Genomic DNA, 14,123 nt, shown 5'->3' on the forward strand with positions numbered 1-14,123 from the left:
TTTATATGACCAACATATTTTAAGCATGTTTATGCCAGAGAATGCGAAAATGCCATGAAAATGGAAGGAAGCAAAATAACAGAGAACACAATAACGAAGAGGAATACAACCAGTTGTCGGCTTTGTTTACGGAAGTCGACTGACCAAAAGGTTCATTCACTGGGCGCCATCCTCTTTCGTCAGTCCTGATCGATTTAAGGTTGACCTGTCAACGAGTCGAAAACACTCGAGTATATTGATATTTCGCACAGAGCATGTTAGAACGGAACAGCGACAGAGTTTGCAAATCAGTGATTTAATATTAAGCAAACTTACTGTGCGCTTGATGTGTATTTTTATTACATACATCATAAATTTGTGGACTAACGTTTTATTATTGTAAATATTTTAACTGCACAATATTAGAAGAAAAGTCGTTTACTTTATGTGTGTACACATGTTGATATTTTCGTAAAGCTACTTGGATATGCTTTTGGAGCAGGGTACCTTCTAGTTGAGCATGCTCAAGCCGTGCCTTTAGCCAACATTTTTCCTCTTTTCTGTTCGAATATAAATGTCTTAAATGGCGACAAAATTCTCTGTTATAAAACTATCAAAAAGTTAAAAGGCCAATTATAGCAGCAGCAACAAGTAGTATTTGGCTGTTGATTTTCTTTGAGTTTTCTGGAGAAGCCCCAATCCATTTGCTAAAGCTGCTTTATAAAATAGCTTCAATTTTGATTGTGCTGCTAAAAAGAAATTCGCATGTGTCGAGTATATAGTCGAGGCGTGACTTGGGGTCCAATTACTGCAGCGAAGAGTAAACCTAAACCAATTCGAAAATTTATTGCCTGACTCAACAACTTTGCACTTTTGAGCAATTTGCTACTGAAGCGGATTACAGGCGTGAAAAGGCAGAGCACACTTAGTCGAAATAGTTTAAAAATTTTTTGTTTGCATGCGAAAATACAAAAATTCAACGGGCAAGTTACCACAAAATTTGCAGCATGCATTTGTTCAATACAAAAAATTGAGGAAAAGTTTCAATTTGCTCAGCCAAGTATCGAAATGGTGGCAATCAGGCAGCGATGCGATCAAAAAGCTGAGTGTAGAATAAAACATAAACCACAATAAGTACTGCCAACGACGGCGACCCTCAGCCCAAACTAAACTAGACACTACAAAAAGGGGCTAAAAAAAAAAAAGACAAATGCTGAAGAACTTTTCAATTTGGCCGCAAAATTTGCGCAATTTCCTGCGAATTTTGGCTTTGAACAGATGGCTAAAGTGAGGGGAAGAGGATGCTTTACTGGCGAGAGTTTGTGCTTGAGTGTGTGTGTGTGTGTAAGAGCTGCCACCAAACTGAAAAACCAAGTGGCAATGGGGAAATTATGGATTATGCAAAGTTGTTCAACGCTGACGATGCTTTGGCAGTTGCTGTGGCGCCAAGCACCTATTGATCTTTAATGCATGCAAAATGAGTTCTCTAAAGGGAGCGCTTAAAGACATAAGGAAACTAGTATGTTGCTTGCATTAAGTACGTATATTAATAAACGTCGTGTTTTACCAAAAAAATCCACCTTAAATGGAAGTATATTTTGGTCGTATCATCATCTGGACTGATTTCAATGCATGGTAACCCTTCCAATTATACCACCAAATGCTTTTCTCGTTATTCACTTCGTCATAAAAGTATTTACCATTTAGATTGCTGCAAAGATACATGGCATTAATATTTAAAGCAATCATTATACGAGATTTAACTACCTGTTGCCATACAAGTTGTACCACCAGCCGCTTGAGTACCACTCGGCACAATTACCAGAGGTCCACCCATCGTGATCCTGGTCATAGGTAGTGAAACTGTCAAACAGATTGTATCTAAGAGCATTGCCAGCATTTCCCGTATATGTGCCCAGGGACTTCAGCATATACTGCTCATCCTCGCTTCCAATTAGAAAGCTATCATAACGGGCGTGCCGTGATACATTATTAAAATCGACCAGCTGTATATAAAGCTCATAGGGCAGAGACTTGGTCATGTGATAGAGTATTTCCAGGCCCAAGAAGAACTCTCCCGTCAAACTGCCAAAACCCTCGCGATACTCAAACCAGTTTCTGTAGAAGTCAACGCTACCATCAAAACGTCGCTGCACAACTGTCCAACCGGGTCCGGCTGTTTGACCATCGCATAGAACCGATACCTTACCAAAGCCGGCAACATCTATGTCATGAACGGCCGTTGAGTTCTCAAATGGTACGCAGTTCATGGCTTTTGCTTGGACCAATTCTTCATGCTGCTGTTTGGCGTTGTAGTTGTGAAGGGAAATAGTACTATTTAAACTGGCTAATTGGTTTTGTAGTACCTTAAGAGCTTCAGTGTTAGCATCTAGTTGGAGTTTGATCGACTCGATTTCATTTTTGTCGCTGCCACTCTTTTCTTCTAGTGCTGCGATCAGCTTGTCCTTATATTTGATTTTCTCGTTGAAAATATTCTCAATTTGGTTGAAAATTGATGCATTCATTTCACTGGCTGCCAGCTGTTTTTCGAGTTTCTGTAGTTTCTCATCTTTATCTTGAATGGAGACTTCACAGTTTTCGATTTTCTTTTTTGTTTCCATTGCATTGTCCAGCAGAGGCTTCAGTGTATTGAAGCAAAACGAGTTGCATTGATCGTTTGAATCCATCGACTAGAAAAACCAAATATTATTGGATACACATGTATTGTTAAAATGACTCTACTCACGTTATCCTCAACACTGTTCAATGTGGCACACACTGTAACTGCTGCCATAAGCAGGAGAAGCTTTAAAATATACACTTCCTTAATGCGCATTATGCCGCTTGCTCTTCGTAGTGTGTCTGAAAGTAAATGTTGACTTAATCTAAGCAACGACTTAAGTTTATAAAACAAAAAATTTGCGCGCTCTGTACTAATGCACTTATCAAATACACTGCTTGCATATATAATTGAAAAAGCAGAGATAACTGAAGCTTTTAGGTCGTCAGGGCTTCTAAGTTCAGGCGATAACAATCGGCGTGCTTATAGAAATAACAGAAACCCATTTACTATATTACTTTTAATGTGTGCTTTATTGTGTTGCTGACAAGGCAATATCAATTTATTATATTATTTTATTTTTTATTTATATTTATTTCAAGTGTGCCTACTTTGTAGCAATTCCCAAGTGTGTTTTTGGCTTCATTAGTCACACTAGTGTATACTTTGGTCTGATTAACATTTTCACAGATTTCAACGAGTAGTAGCCCCGCAATGTGTACCACCAAATGCCCTTTACATTTTTCTCGCCGCTTTTAAAATATCTTCCGTTGAGATTACTATATTAAAGAAAGAAATAGAAATTAGTGATCAATCGGCGAAATACGTTTGAATCCCCAACCTATTTGCATCCCAATTGTACCACCAGCCACTTTCGTAATAGTTGGCACAGTTGCCTCTCGGCCATCTATCATTGTCATTGTCGTAGGTTGAGAATTTATCATAAAGATTATATTTTAATGAATCGCCAGCATTGCCACTGTATGCCCCCAGGGACTTCAGCATATATTGCTCCTCCTCGCTGCCAATAAGAAAGGAATCGTATCGTGCGTAGTACATTTGGTTGTTGAAGTCAACGAGCTCTATATACAGTTCATATGGCCGGGATTTAGTCAGGCGGTAAATGCATTCTAGGCCTAGAAAGAACTCGCCATTATAGAACCCAAAGCCATTGCGATATGCGGTCCAGTCTCTGTAGAAGCTTAGACTTCCATCGAAGCGGCGCTGTATAACAATCCAGCCTGCTTCCGCTCCGCGAGCATGACAAAGAGCGACAAAAGGTGCGATTCCAGGCACATTTATCAATTGATCACTATCGAATATATTGTGGAGAGAACAACTAGTTGCTTTCTTTTCTTCAAATTTCATTGAGATCAAATTCTTTAAGTAGAGCACGGAGGCATTCAAATTATTTATTTGAGCCTGTAACTGTCCTATGATGGCTGTAAGATCTTCTTTTTGAGCTACCGGAGACTGCATCAGATTCGTTCCGATGAAATCCGATAAAAGACTTTCATTCGATTTGCCTGCAATATTTATTGTTCTTATGTCCTTATATGTCGCGTTTATTTCCACAGATCCCAGATTCCCTTGTAGATCGACTATGTGAATGTTTTTACTTTGGATGATATTGTCCAACTGTAAATGGAAATCATAAATGCTATAAAAGAACTTTTAACACATGCTCGCTCACCTCGCTATCTTCATTTTTCAATGCTGCACATATCGTAAAATATTCCAAAAGCAGAATATATGCGAAATGTTTATCTTTTCGCAGCATTTTCTCTTAGAATGTGAAAAGCGTGCTGTGCGAATGAATTTTAAGATGGAACTAAACAGAAGCTGTGAATTAACTTTGTATTTTACAGCCCAGTTATTGTTTGCCTAATGTTTTTTTAGAGCTTATCCACTTATCAATGTTAGCTTATCACATGAATACATACTAACCCAAGTTACATCGTTTTAAAAGATTGTTTTTGCTTAATTTGATAAGGAATTTCACTTCATTATTATATACCTACCATAATAATATAGTAATATATAAAGCTCCTGTGCGGCAATTTATTCGGCCAAGTTCAAAGTCGGGTCTTATGAGACCCATATAAATGGACCGCTTCATCTGAATTGTATCTGTTTTAAAAAACACTTTTTAGTTTGTGCGAAACTTGATATTTATATTGTTAAAATAAAGATAATCGTTTTTTATGGCCGGTGAGTAAGAGCCGATAAGAACCTTATATTCGTCTACTCCATATCTTTGCTTGGTAATTGAATACTTACTTACAAACATTAATATTCTCTTAAAACGAAACTTTATTTTCTATAAGTTTAATTGGCTTAGATTCAATTAAGATAGGAAGTAAAATTTGCATTGTAAATCAATAGAATACTGAAATGCGGATTGCGTTTCCACTTTTCGCCTTTAGTCAACACCCACTTTAATAACTATGAAGCGCATTGCAATTGCTTCATTCAGAGAGACTCTCGGAGACCCGTTGGCAATTTGCTGTCCATTTTATTTTGTATTTAAATTAAATTTCAATGTTTATTTTTATTGCTCAATTGTGAAAAATTCGTACTCGCGAGTATTCCACCTGATCGCGGTATTTGCCATTAGCCGTTACCCATAAGCCAATTTGCCTAATTTGCTCTTTTATATCATTTTATTAACAATGTGTGCGCTCTTTCACACACACACGCAAATTTGTTTGGATAGCCAGCACACATAGATTGAGTATGTGTATGTGTATGTGTATTCTCGAGCCATTTGCTGGCATATTGAGGTGCTAATGTATTTATAAAGCGACTTTGTTGTATTTTTAGTTTGAAAATAGAAAATTGAAAATCAAATGAAATTCGCTGGCCATGCCTTTAATCTGTTCATTTTCAATGCCCGATTTATGAAGTGTGAAGCATTAGTTTGATTTTTTCCCTACATATATAGATATGAGTTTGTATTGGCCGCAATAAATTGGGTCAAAATATATAGAATTTACTGGCTCGCTTTGAAGTCGCAGACTGAACGCGGCCCACATTTGCACCCATTTGGTTTTGAAATTCAAATTGGAAATGTATAGCCGATAGAGTGGGGGACGACCAGGCAATATTAGCTTAAAAGGAATTTAATTAGCTGCAAGACTGAAAGAAAAGTTTGACGATAAATCGAATTACACTGTGCTGCACACTTATAAAAGCGCCTCGAGCTGTTTTCATAATTTAACTGACAGCTGAGTTTGCTGCATCAATATGGCAATAAGTTGGCGCTTGTATCCGGTTTCAACAGTCTTGGGAGTCGCTGCTTGGCGCACGTAGCGACTTTTAAGTGGTTTCTGTGCTTGTGCTTGACCTCAAACTTCAACTTGGCCTCGGTCTGTATGGCGCAGGGGGATTTGCATTTGCAGCTGCATGTGCCGTGTACCATCCTGACAAACCAGACACCGAGGCAAGCCCATTAAAATCCTGAAAGCGCAAAAACCATCTCTGCTGGCCAACCACTTTTCGCATCCTTGCCAGCAGCTGGTTATCCCTTTCCACTGTCTGTCCAGGATGCAGCATATGGTCAAGTGCATAAGAATGCAGGCAGAGCATCATAATTCCTAGCTCTACTCGTCTTTGCCTTTGGCTCGCCTGCTAATAAAATTCCAAATAATCAATATGCGAGTGCCTGACCTTCAGCGAGAGCCATGGCCAGAACTAGAGCGAGAGCATGTGCAGACAAATACTAACGCACCCGGTATATGTGTGTCTTAACTGGTTGATGGAAAAATGAAAAACATTTTGCCCAGGCAATCTGTACATTGCAATTGTGCTGTGCTAAAACAAAAGGCCGCGTGAGAACGACAAGCAGCCAGTGCAATTGTTGATATGCCTTGCCTTCTAGCCACAGTTGCCGCATTTTCCAACACTTGCCAAGCACAAACATTTGCGATCTGCTAACCCACATACCCACACGAAACTACACACTCACTCCATTACCCACAAATTGAAGTCTATTGCCATAGATTGAACGAAAACGAGTGGCCCAGGGTCAGCAAATGCTCCACGCTGAATACTCTTCTCGAGCATGGGACGTGACTGGTGCCTTAAGGGAATATAAGTTTGTTTGCATCGAACTCCATCAGTTGTATATGCATCTATAAATTTTATTTTGTTTTCTGGCAGTTAAGAATATGCCATATTATTGTGATACATTTTTTTTAAATATCAAATTTTAGAATAATATATTTTTTTATTTATTAATTAGCTTCTAAGGTCGCTGTTGCCTTATGCGACCTTTGTGTGTCTTTAGTTTAGACTCCCCAGGTTTTTAACAATGTTAAAACTTGTTTAAATATCAATTGAATTGGTTTCGTAAGTGCATTTGGATTTCAAAGCATCGTTTTTTCCACTTGTTTGTAGCTCAACTGTAAAACTCTCTGGGAAGTTCTCATGCTGCACGCAATGCAGCTCCATTGTTCAGTGCGCAACCAGCGGTCATTTGCTAACAAAGTTTCAGTTAAGTTTGCAGAATATGTTGTGCAATTTTTTTTTTTCGTTTCATTTCTCTGTTTTTTTCCTCGAGAAAAGTACGCGTATGCGTTATACGCTGTACAGATAAATGGGACAAAATTGTGTATATACTTGTGGAAATCTATAAATCAGTTCAAGAAAGGCCTTTTCAACATAATAGCCTTAAAAAATAGAGACTCACCAAATAAATATTAATATTAGTTCTAAATTTTAAATCAGAAAGGCTGTAAAACATTTCGATTATAAGTTCATATATTCAAACAATAAAAGGTATTACCCGGCTTTGCTGGTACCAAGTTTCCCTTACAATTTAATCGATCAGCTCGGTCAGTCCGAACTGTTGTACAGGTATTCTGTGTACAGAGCATCACCTAGTCGAGCAATTTTTACCACAGCATTCTTATGTTCGACGTGAAGGAAAGTGTTGGGAATTATCTTTCGACAAGCCAAGCACCCTGCCCTGTTTGGTTGTTAGCATCTTGTGAATTTTCAAATTGACATTTACATCAAGCATGAAAATTGTTCCTCTTGTTGACAATTTTCTGCTCTTTTTGCTCTTTGTAGTTTATTGTTTTGTTTTTGTCGCTCACACTTTTGCTTCCTTTAAACTTTTGCAGAGGGTATACAACCTTCGTCGTGTATTGTGTAACGCTTAGAAGGTATATTTGACATTATTAAGCTTTATTTTTTTAATCAGTATCAATAGTCAGATCAAAATAATTATGTTGGTCTATCGGCTTTAATACAAATCAGTCTCAGAGTTTTAAGGCCATCGTCACAATATATAATAGATTCCATAGAAATAAAGATGAATAGCTTAGGGTTTTCATGAAGAACTTCCTGATAATTTTTTTTAATAAATTTACGTCGTACGATTCTTACTGCGAATCTTCATTGTTATTTAGCTACAAAAAAAAAAAACTAAGTAACAATTATTCAAATGTAAAATCAAGAGTATTCAAAAATCAGCTTGCCGAATTTAGCCGTGCGTTCTTGTTTTTATGTGTTTATTGTCACACTTTCAACTGCAAGTTGTCTGTGTCTCCATCTATATCTACATCTGGTACGCACGGTCGAAGATACAGTTGCAAGTCAAAAGCAGGCGAGCGGAGGGACACATAGAGAAAGAGAGATTCAGAGGGAGCGAATTACTGCTGTTGTGGGCATCATGAAAGATAAGCATTAGATAGCTACGAAGGTGATAAACGATTATTTGAATACTATAATTAAATATAAAATACGCTATCATAATACGAATGCGCTTGACATACAATAAATTTGTATGACAATTGTAGAGAATTCTGCTGGCAATCAGCTGCAGCTTGACTTCTACGCATACATTTTGTATCTCTATGTATATTGTTGTTCTTGTTCTGGTTTGTAAACTAATGCGGTGCTTTTTAAGTGCAGTTTCTTAAACTCACAATTTTATTTACTGAAGAACAAAATTAAGACTTCCTTAGCTCGCACAGCCAAATAAACGGCGTCAATTATGTGATAATTAAGATTATTGGCAAAATGAACCTTATGAATTTATCTCCTTCAATGCGTTGAATATGTTCGCAAGACATTCCAATTATTAATAATAATAAGCAGGCTAATGTACAGACCAGTAGAATATTTGAATTTTAGGTAACTGAGATCGGTTACATACAGCTTATACGACCCTTCTACCTAACCCCAATAAGTACCTACCCAACTTCAATAAGTAAGAGTTGCTGTACCACACTGGCGCAGGTACTGGTACCTTGGAAATACCTGGGCCTTGAGGAACAATGCATAAATTGGTGGTTGTCAACCACCCTTGCAGTAGTCTTGAATGTGAAGACCACAAAGTAAGACATGGATAGCGTTTGTCGCGTTTGCATGAGCACAGTGGACCTGGTGGATATATTTGCGGATGGGAAGTTGTCTGATTGTGAAGTCAGCCTGGCAGAGATGTTAAATAAATGCGTCAAGTACCAAGTGAAACCTGAGGATGAACTGACAAAAAAGATATGCTGGTCCTGTATTTCAGATGTGAAAATAGCTTTTAGATTAAAGCGCAATGCCGAAAATAACTATAAGCGGCTTAATATGAGTCTACAGTCAGATTTGGAAGAATTTATCGATACGCTAGCAGCAGAAGATTGGGAGCTCGTGAACCATTCCATTAAGAAAGAGCTAGATGATACCTCTGATCTGGAGAACAATGTAGACAGCGTACAAGACCGTCAAAATAAACCTAAAAAGAGTAATAACTCGAAGAAGACATTTAAGTGCAAGACTTGCGGAAAGGCGTTCAATAAAAATGCCCATTTGATAATACATAATCGTATTCATACCGGCGAACGACCTTTTAAGTGTCTAAAGTGTCCAAAAACTTTCGTCCAGGCGTCTTCTCTTAAAACACACCAAATTGTTCACACCGGCGAGCGTATGTACAAGTGCCCCCACTGCCCAAAGGACTTTTCTAGAAATTATCATCTTAACAAACATCTTATTAAGCACGATGTTCAACATTTAATTAAAACACCAATTCGAAAGCAGTACAAATGTAAGGTTTGCAGTAAGACATTCAAAGGTAATGATCATTTGTCAAGACATATTCGTTCTCATACCGGCGAGCGTCCTTTTAAGTGTTCCAAATGCTCAAAAGCTTTTACCCAGGCATCATCTCTTAAGACACACCAAATTGTTCACACCGGCGAGCGTAGGTACAAGTGTCCCCACTGCCCGAAAGACTTTACTAGAAACCATAACCTAGTCAGCCATCTGAGACATCACGCTTCAAAAAAAGAAGCCAAAAGGAAATTACGCAATAGGAATAAAGTAGTACAAAATAAAATCAAAAAGTAATAATTATCGATTGTTGAGCAAATAAATAAATAAAAACTTGCTGTACATGAGTAAACTTGTCATTGTCAATAGATAATTTTCTTACTTAAACTTAACTAACTAATACTAATTCAATATCTAATCAAAACTCTGGGCAGGCGGCCAATAACCGATCAAAAATTTGTTTGCCACAGTCAAATATGACGACGTCTTGTAGGTCAAGACAGATAATATTGGGGGAATAGTCTACCATCCGCAGCTCTAAAAGCTGGTTAGCTCTCATGATTTGCTTGTTGTTATCCCCGTTACATAAACGACATGAGTTGCAGGAATATATGATTTGATGCCTTTTTCCATAACTATAACCTATAGCTGCGATTAATGACATTATTCCTGATTCCCGACACAGAAATTCAGTCTCAGTTCGGCTCCCAATTAGTTTCCTAATCACTAGCTGTGCCATCACATCTCGGTCTTGTAAAATCAACTACACATCTGCCACATGAATGTGGTTTCATTTGTACCAGCTTCAAAAAGTGAGCTATTGGAACGACGTTCCTTATATATTTGAAAACCTTATCGACATTAAACTACCATATCACGTAGCAGGGAGAGGAACAATCGAAGGTTACTTTGATTGATATTCTCAGACTGCTTCCGCCCATAGCTCTGCTTCTCCTCCGCCTCCTGATCGTAACTTTCTATTCTCAATTGATAATGCCCGCTGATAATATACACGTATTTTGAATACATGTAACATATTTCTGTGCTTCTTCGACCATTTCCAAACTTACTAAAATTCAGTTCTTTGCCTTTAATGCGTTTAACGTTCGTTTTCTCATCATTAATAAAAAAGTTTTCTTTTGTTTCATCATTCCAGGGAATATGTGCTAATTTTTTTCGTGCTGTAATTCGCACTTGGCTTTGTATATCAGTGAAAATGTTCTTCTCGTTATTTGCCTTTTCAAGCCGAGCAAATACGTGGGCGATTCTAATTGTCTTCGAGGATTGAAGCGAGTCACGTTCAGCTAAATCGCGCTGTCAAGAAAAGAAGAAAAAATCAACGTGTATAACAGTCAATGTCAAAAACTCTCAACGAAAACCACTGGTTAGGCCGAAGAAGAACTGTCCTGTAGTGAATTCGTAGTAAAATATATATATATATATATATAATTGTAATCAACAAACATAAGTTACGATCAGGTTATGCGACCCTTTTATATAGTCCCTCCATAAGTAAGCGTTGTCATACCACACTGGCGACGGTAAACTGTACCTTGAAAATACCTGGACTTTGACGGACAAATCACAAATTGGCTATAGCCAACCGCCCTTGCAGCTGTCTTGAATGTGAAGACCACAAAGTAAGACATGAATAACGTTTGTCGCGTTTGCATGGGCACAGTGGACCTGGTGAATATATTCGCGGATGGAAATATGTCTGAGTGCGAACTCACCTTAGCGGAGGTCTTAAATGAATGTGTCACGTACCCAGTAAAACCTGACGATAAACTTACAAAGAAGATATGCAGTTCCTGTATTTCAGATGTGAAAACAGCCTATAGATTAAAGCGCAATGCCGGAGATAGCCATAAGCTACTTAGTATGAGTCTAATGGAAACAGAAGACTTTATCGATATGCTAGCAGAAGAAGATTGGGAGCTCGTCAAGGTTATGATTAAACAAGATGTAGACGAAAGGTCTGAGCTGGAGGTACCAGTAGAGAGTATACAAGAACGTCAAAGTATAACTGAAAAGAATCAAAACTCGAAAAAACTATTTAAATGTAAGACTTGCGGAAGAGTATTTAGCACAAATACGAGCTTAATAAGACACAATCGTATTCACACTGGTGAGCGTCCTTTTAAGTGTCCGAAATGCCCGAAATGTTTTATCCAGGCAAGTGATCTTAAAAGACATCAAATTGTTCATACCCGCAACCGTAGAAAATATCTAAACGATAATATAAGTAAGAACGCAGATCAAAATATAATTAAAAACAAATCGATATCAAGGAAATTAGTTCAGTGTAATATTTGCGGAAAGACTTTTATAGGAAATGCTTACTTAACAAGACACAATCTTATTCATACCCGCGAACGTCCTTTTAAGTGTCCGAAATGCCCTAAATCTTTTACCCTGGCATCTACTCTTAAAACACACCAAACTGTTCACAGCAGCAAGCGTATGCAGCAGCAAGTGATTGAAAAGAAACAAAAGGAGGCAAAGTGTAAGACTTGTGGTAAGACATTCAAAAGAAATGATCATTTGATAAGGCACACTCGTATTCACACTGGTGAACGTCCTTTTAAGTGTCCGAAATGCCCGAAATCTTTTGTCCAGGCATCAAATCTTAAAACACACGAAGCTGTTCATATCGGCAAGCGTATGTTCAAGTGTCCCCACTGCCCTAAGGACTTTAGTACAAAACAAGGTCTAAGTCAGCATCAGAAACGACACGTTTCTAACAACGAATCCGAAGCATATAAAAAAGTCAAAATTTAAGTGAAGCCAAAATGAACTTAACGAAGATATTTAAGTGTACAATTTATGGCTATGCATTCGGTAAAAAAGAAAATTTAGTAAAGCAAGGTCTTACCGGCGAACGTCATTTTTAATGTCAGATATGCCCGAAATCTTTTACCCATATGTACTCAAGAACCACCAAGTTGTTGATACTGGCGACCATTTGTTCAAGTGTTCCCACTGCCCAAAGGACTGTACTGTGAGATATAACATAGTCAACCATTTGAGCAGCCAAAAAAAAATTAGAGTAGAAATAATCCCATAAAAATATTTATTTATATATGTAAAATAATTATTGAACTACAAATGAAATAAAAATGTATAAATGTATTTTCCATGAACATCTAAAATATAGTAGTCTTTACTATTCCCGACACGATGTTACCGCGAGCGTCTACTCCATTGCCCCTATCCTTTACATCTTTTAATTTTACAACGTATTACAAAATCACAAACAACTGCCACGATTTAGCTCTTTTATTAAATAGATGGAGAGAGCATACTAGAAAGTCGACAAGTAAACTGCATTTTTGTTCTTACATTAACGAACGTCCTTTTACCTGTCCGAAATTCTGGCAACATTTTTCCCATACATATGCTTTTAAAAGGCAACAAATTGTTCATACCGGTGAGCTAGATTCAATTGTCCCAATGGCTCCAATGACTTTACCATAAAACATAGTCATCTCTTATTAAATCTAATCTTTTTAATTTTTGAATATTCATGACGCGTCGCAAAAAAATCTTGCCTTGATGTTTCACATACACGTCTCGACGGCTTGCGTAGTTCAGTGTAGCATCATCTAAACAAAACTCCGCAGACAGAAGGCCAAGCAAGTTTTGGTTTGGGCAAAAAATTAGTTTGCCACAATGTTGGGGAATAGTCTACCCCCCGGCAGCCCAACAAACTGGTTAGCTCTAATGAATTAATTGTTTTTATCCACGTTAGATAAACAAAATGAGTATGCTGAAATATATGAGTTTATGCCTTTCTCCAAAACATGGTCTTCAGCTGCGATTAATGATGTTTTCCCAGATCCCCGAAACAGAAATTCTCTCCCAACTCAGCCAATTAGCTCTTTAATCGCTAGCTGTGCCCTCACATCACAGTCTCGTGTCAAATGAACTACATACCTGCCACATGATTGCAGCATGGTTTAACATGACCCAACATGACTTGGCCTGTCCAAGGCAACTGCAGGCCACAAAACTGAGTAGCAATCAATTGTTAGGCATGTTGCCAAACAAAGGTCGTAAACGCCTGACAGCCGGTTGGGTGTGGGCCAGATAGAGTCAAATTATTAGGAGCTCTAGAAGGGAGTATTAATTGTATATTGCACTTGTAGCATTTAAACTGGCTTAGCTTTGAATTTCTAGTGCTTTAATGTTAGAAGGGGCCGTTTAAATGTTAATTGTACTCTTTAATTCATATGAAAAATATAAGAAAGCAAGTTAGCAATCTTTGATATTTTAATCAAAAATGTTTAATGGCATGCAAAAATTAGTATATCTCTCAAATATTTGATTTTTAAACAACTGAGATTAGTTAGTTAAAGTTTGAGTACCTTTTTACCTAACCTGATTCTCCTCATAAGTAAGGTAAGTCGCAGGTTATATAAAAAATACCTAATAGATAGTGATGCCACTGAAGCACCGGGGGAAATATTTAAGGGTTCCAAGCTCAACATATGGTTCAAATGGGACTTACTGACATATGTAATCTTTATTCATA

General features: G+C 37.7%; 5 protein-coding genes across 10 annotated transcripts in view; 3 read left to right on the top strand and 2 right to left on the bottom strand.

The window, feature by feature from the left end:
• The window catches only part of LOC115770654 (somatostatin receptor type 2), a 94,529-nt gene that overhangs the window by 5,978 nt on the left and 74,428 nt on the right, over positions 1-14,123 (top strand). Inside the window, exon 1 of one of the 3 annotated variants that reach the window (XM_030716022.1) lies at positions 13,923-13,990. The exons of 1 other annotated variant lie outside the window; for it this stretch is intronic. The gene's annotated coding sequence lies outside the window, so the exon portion shown is untranslated. Of the gene's footprint in view, positions 1-13,922; positions 13,991-14,123 lie in introns of those variants that run through there. One more of the 3 variants, XM_030716037.1, reaches the window with a different exon arrangement.
• On the bottom strand, positions 1,504-3,126 carry LOC115770674 (techylectin-5B-like). 4 transcript variants are annotated; one of them, XM_030716069.1, is made up of 4 exons: positions 3,058-3,126; positions 2,726-2,841; positions 1,747-2,669; positions 1,504-1,690 (listed from the first exon to the last, which is right to left on the bottom strand). In XM_030716069.1, exons 2-4 carry the CDS (start codon positions 2,813-2,815, stop codon positions 1,561-1,563), a joined length of 1,143 nt encoding a protein of 380 aa, XP_030571929.1. In that variant the 5' UTR covers positions 2,816-2,841; positions 3,058-3,126; the 3' UTR covers positions 1,504-1,560. The 4 variants fall into 4 exon arrangements, with proteins under 4 accessions (XP_030571929.1, XP_030571946.1, XP_030571938.1 ...); XM_030716086.1 differs by having other exon boundaries at positions 1,747-2,276; positions 2,346-2,669; positions 2,726-3,062; XM_030716078.1 differs by having other exon boundaries at positions 1,747-2,279; positions 2,346-2,669; positions 2,726-3,062.
• On the bottom strand, positions 3,185-4,332 carry LOC115770709 (angiopoietin-related protein 1-like). The gene is made up of 3 exons (XM_030716110.1): positions 4,233-4,332; positions 3,381-4,177; positions 3,185-3,318 (listed from the first exon to the last, which is right to left on the bottom strand). Exons 1-3 carry the CDS (start codon positions 4,317-4,319, stop codon positions 3,189-3,191), a joined length of 1,014 nt encoding a protein of 337 aa, XP_030571970.1. The 5' UTR covers positions 4,320-4,332; the 3' UTR covers positions 3,185-3,188.
• On the top strand, positions 7,999-12,676 carry LOC115770699 (zinc finger protein 708-like). The gene is made up of 2 exons (XM_030716097.1): positions 7,999-8,246; positions 10,746-12,676. Exon 2 carries the CDS (start codon positions 11,237-11,239, stop codon positions 12,368-12,370), a length of 1,134 nt encoding a protein of 377 aa, XP_030571957.1. The 5' UTR covers positions 7,999-8,246; positions 10,746-11,236; the 3' UTR covers positions 12,371-12,676.
• Positions 8,275-9,886, top strand: LOC115768733 (zinc finger protein 239-like). The gene has a single exon (XM_030713420.1). The coding sequence runs from the start codon at positions 8,891-8,893 to the stop codon at positions 9,884-9,886; it is 996 nt and encodes a 331-aa protein (XP_030569280.1). The 5' UTR covers positions 8,275-8,890.

The sequence above is a fragment of the Drosophila novamexicana genome, unplaced genomic scaffold (genome assembly GCF_003285875.2).
Source record: "Drosophila novamexicana strain 15010-1031.04,08,12 unplaced genomic scaffold, DnovRS2.1 tig00000009-arrow-pilon, whole genome shotgun sequence".
Classification (NCBI taxonomy): domain Eukaryota; kingdom Metazoa; phylum Arthropoda; class Insecta; order Diptera; family Drosophilidae; genus Drosophila; species Drosophila novamexicana.

Coding starts and splice junctions, on each gene's coding strand:
- LOC115770674 (XM_030716069.1), bottom strand. CDS start 2,815: ATGCGCATTAAGGAAGTGTATATTTTAAAGCTTCTCCTGCTTATGGCA. Junction 2,670..2,725: donor TGAACAGTGTTGAGGATAAC/GTGAGTAGAGTC, acceptor TGGTTTTTCTAG/TCGATGGATTCAAACGATCA. Junction 1,691..1,746: donor TACAACTTGTATGGCAACAG/GTAGTTAAATCT, acceptor GTATCTTTGCAG/CAATCTAAATGGTAAATACT.
- LOC115770709 (XM_030716110.1), bottom strand. CDS start 4,319: ATGCTGCGAAAAGATAAACATTTCGCATATATTCTGCTTTTGGAATAT. Junction 4,178..4,232: donor TGAAAAATGAAGATAGCGAG/GTGAGCGAGCAT, acceptor TTCCATTTACAG/TTGGACAATATCATCCAAAG. Junction 3,319..3,380: donor TACAATTGGGATGCAAATAG/GTTGGGGATTCA, acceptor TCTTTAATATAG/TAATCTCAACGGAAGATATT.
- LOC115768733 (XM_030713420.1), top strand. CDS start 8,891: ATGGATAGCGTTTGTCGCGTTTGCATGAGCACAGTGGACCTGGTGGAT.
- LOC115770699 (XM_030716097.1), top strand. CDS start 11,237: ATGAATAACGTTTGTCGCGTTTGCATGGGCACAGTGGACCTGGTGAAT.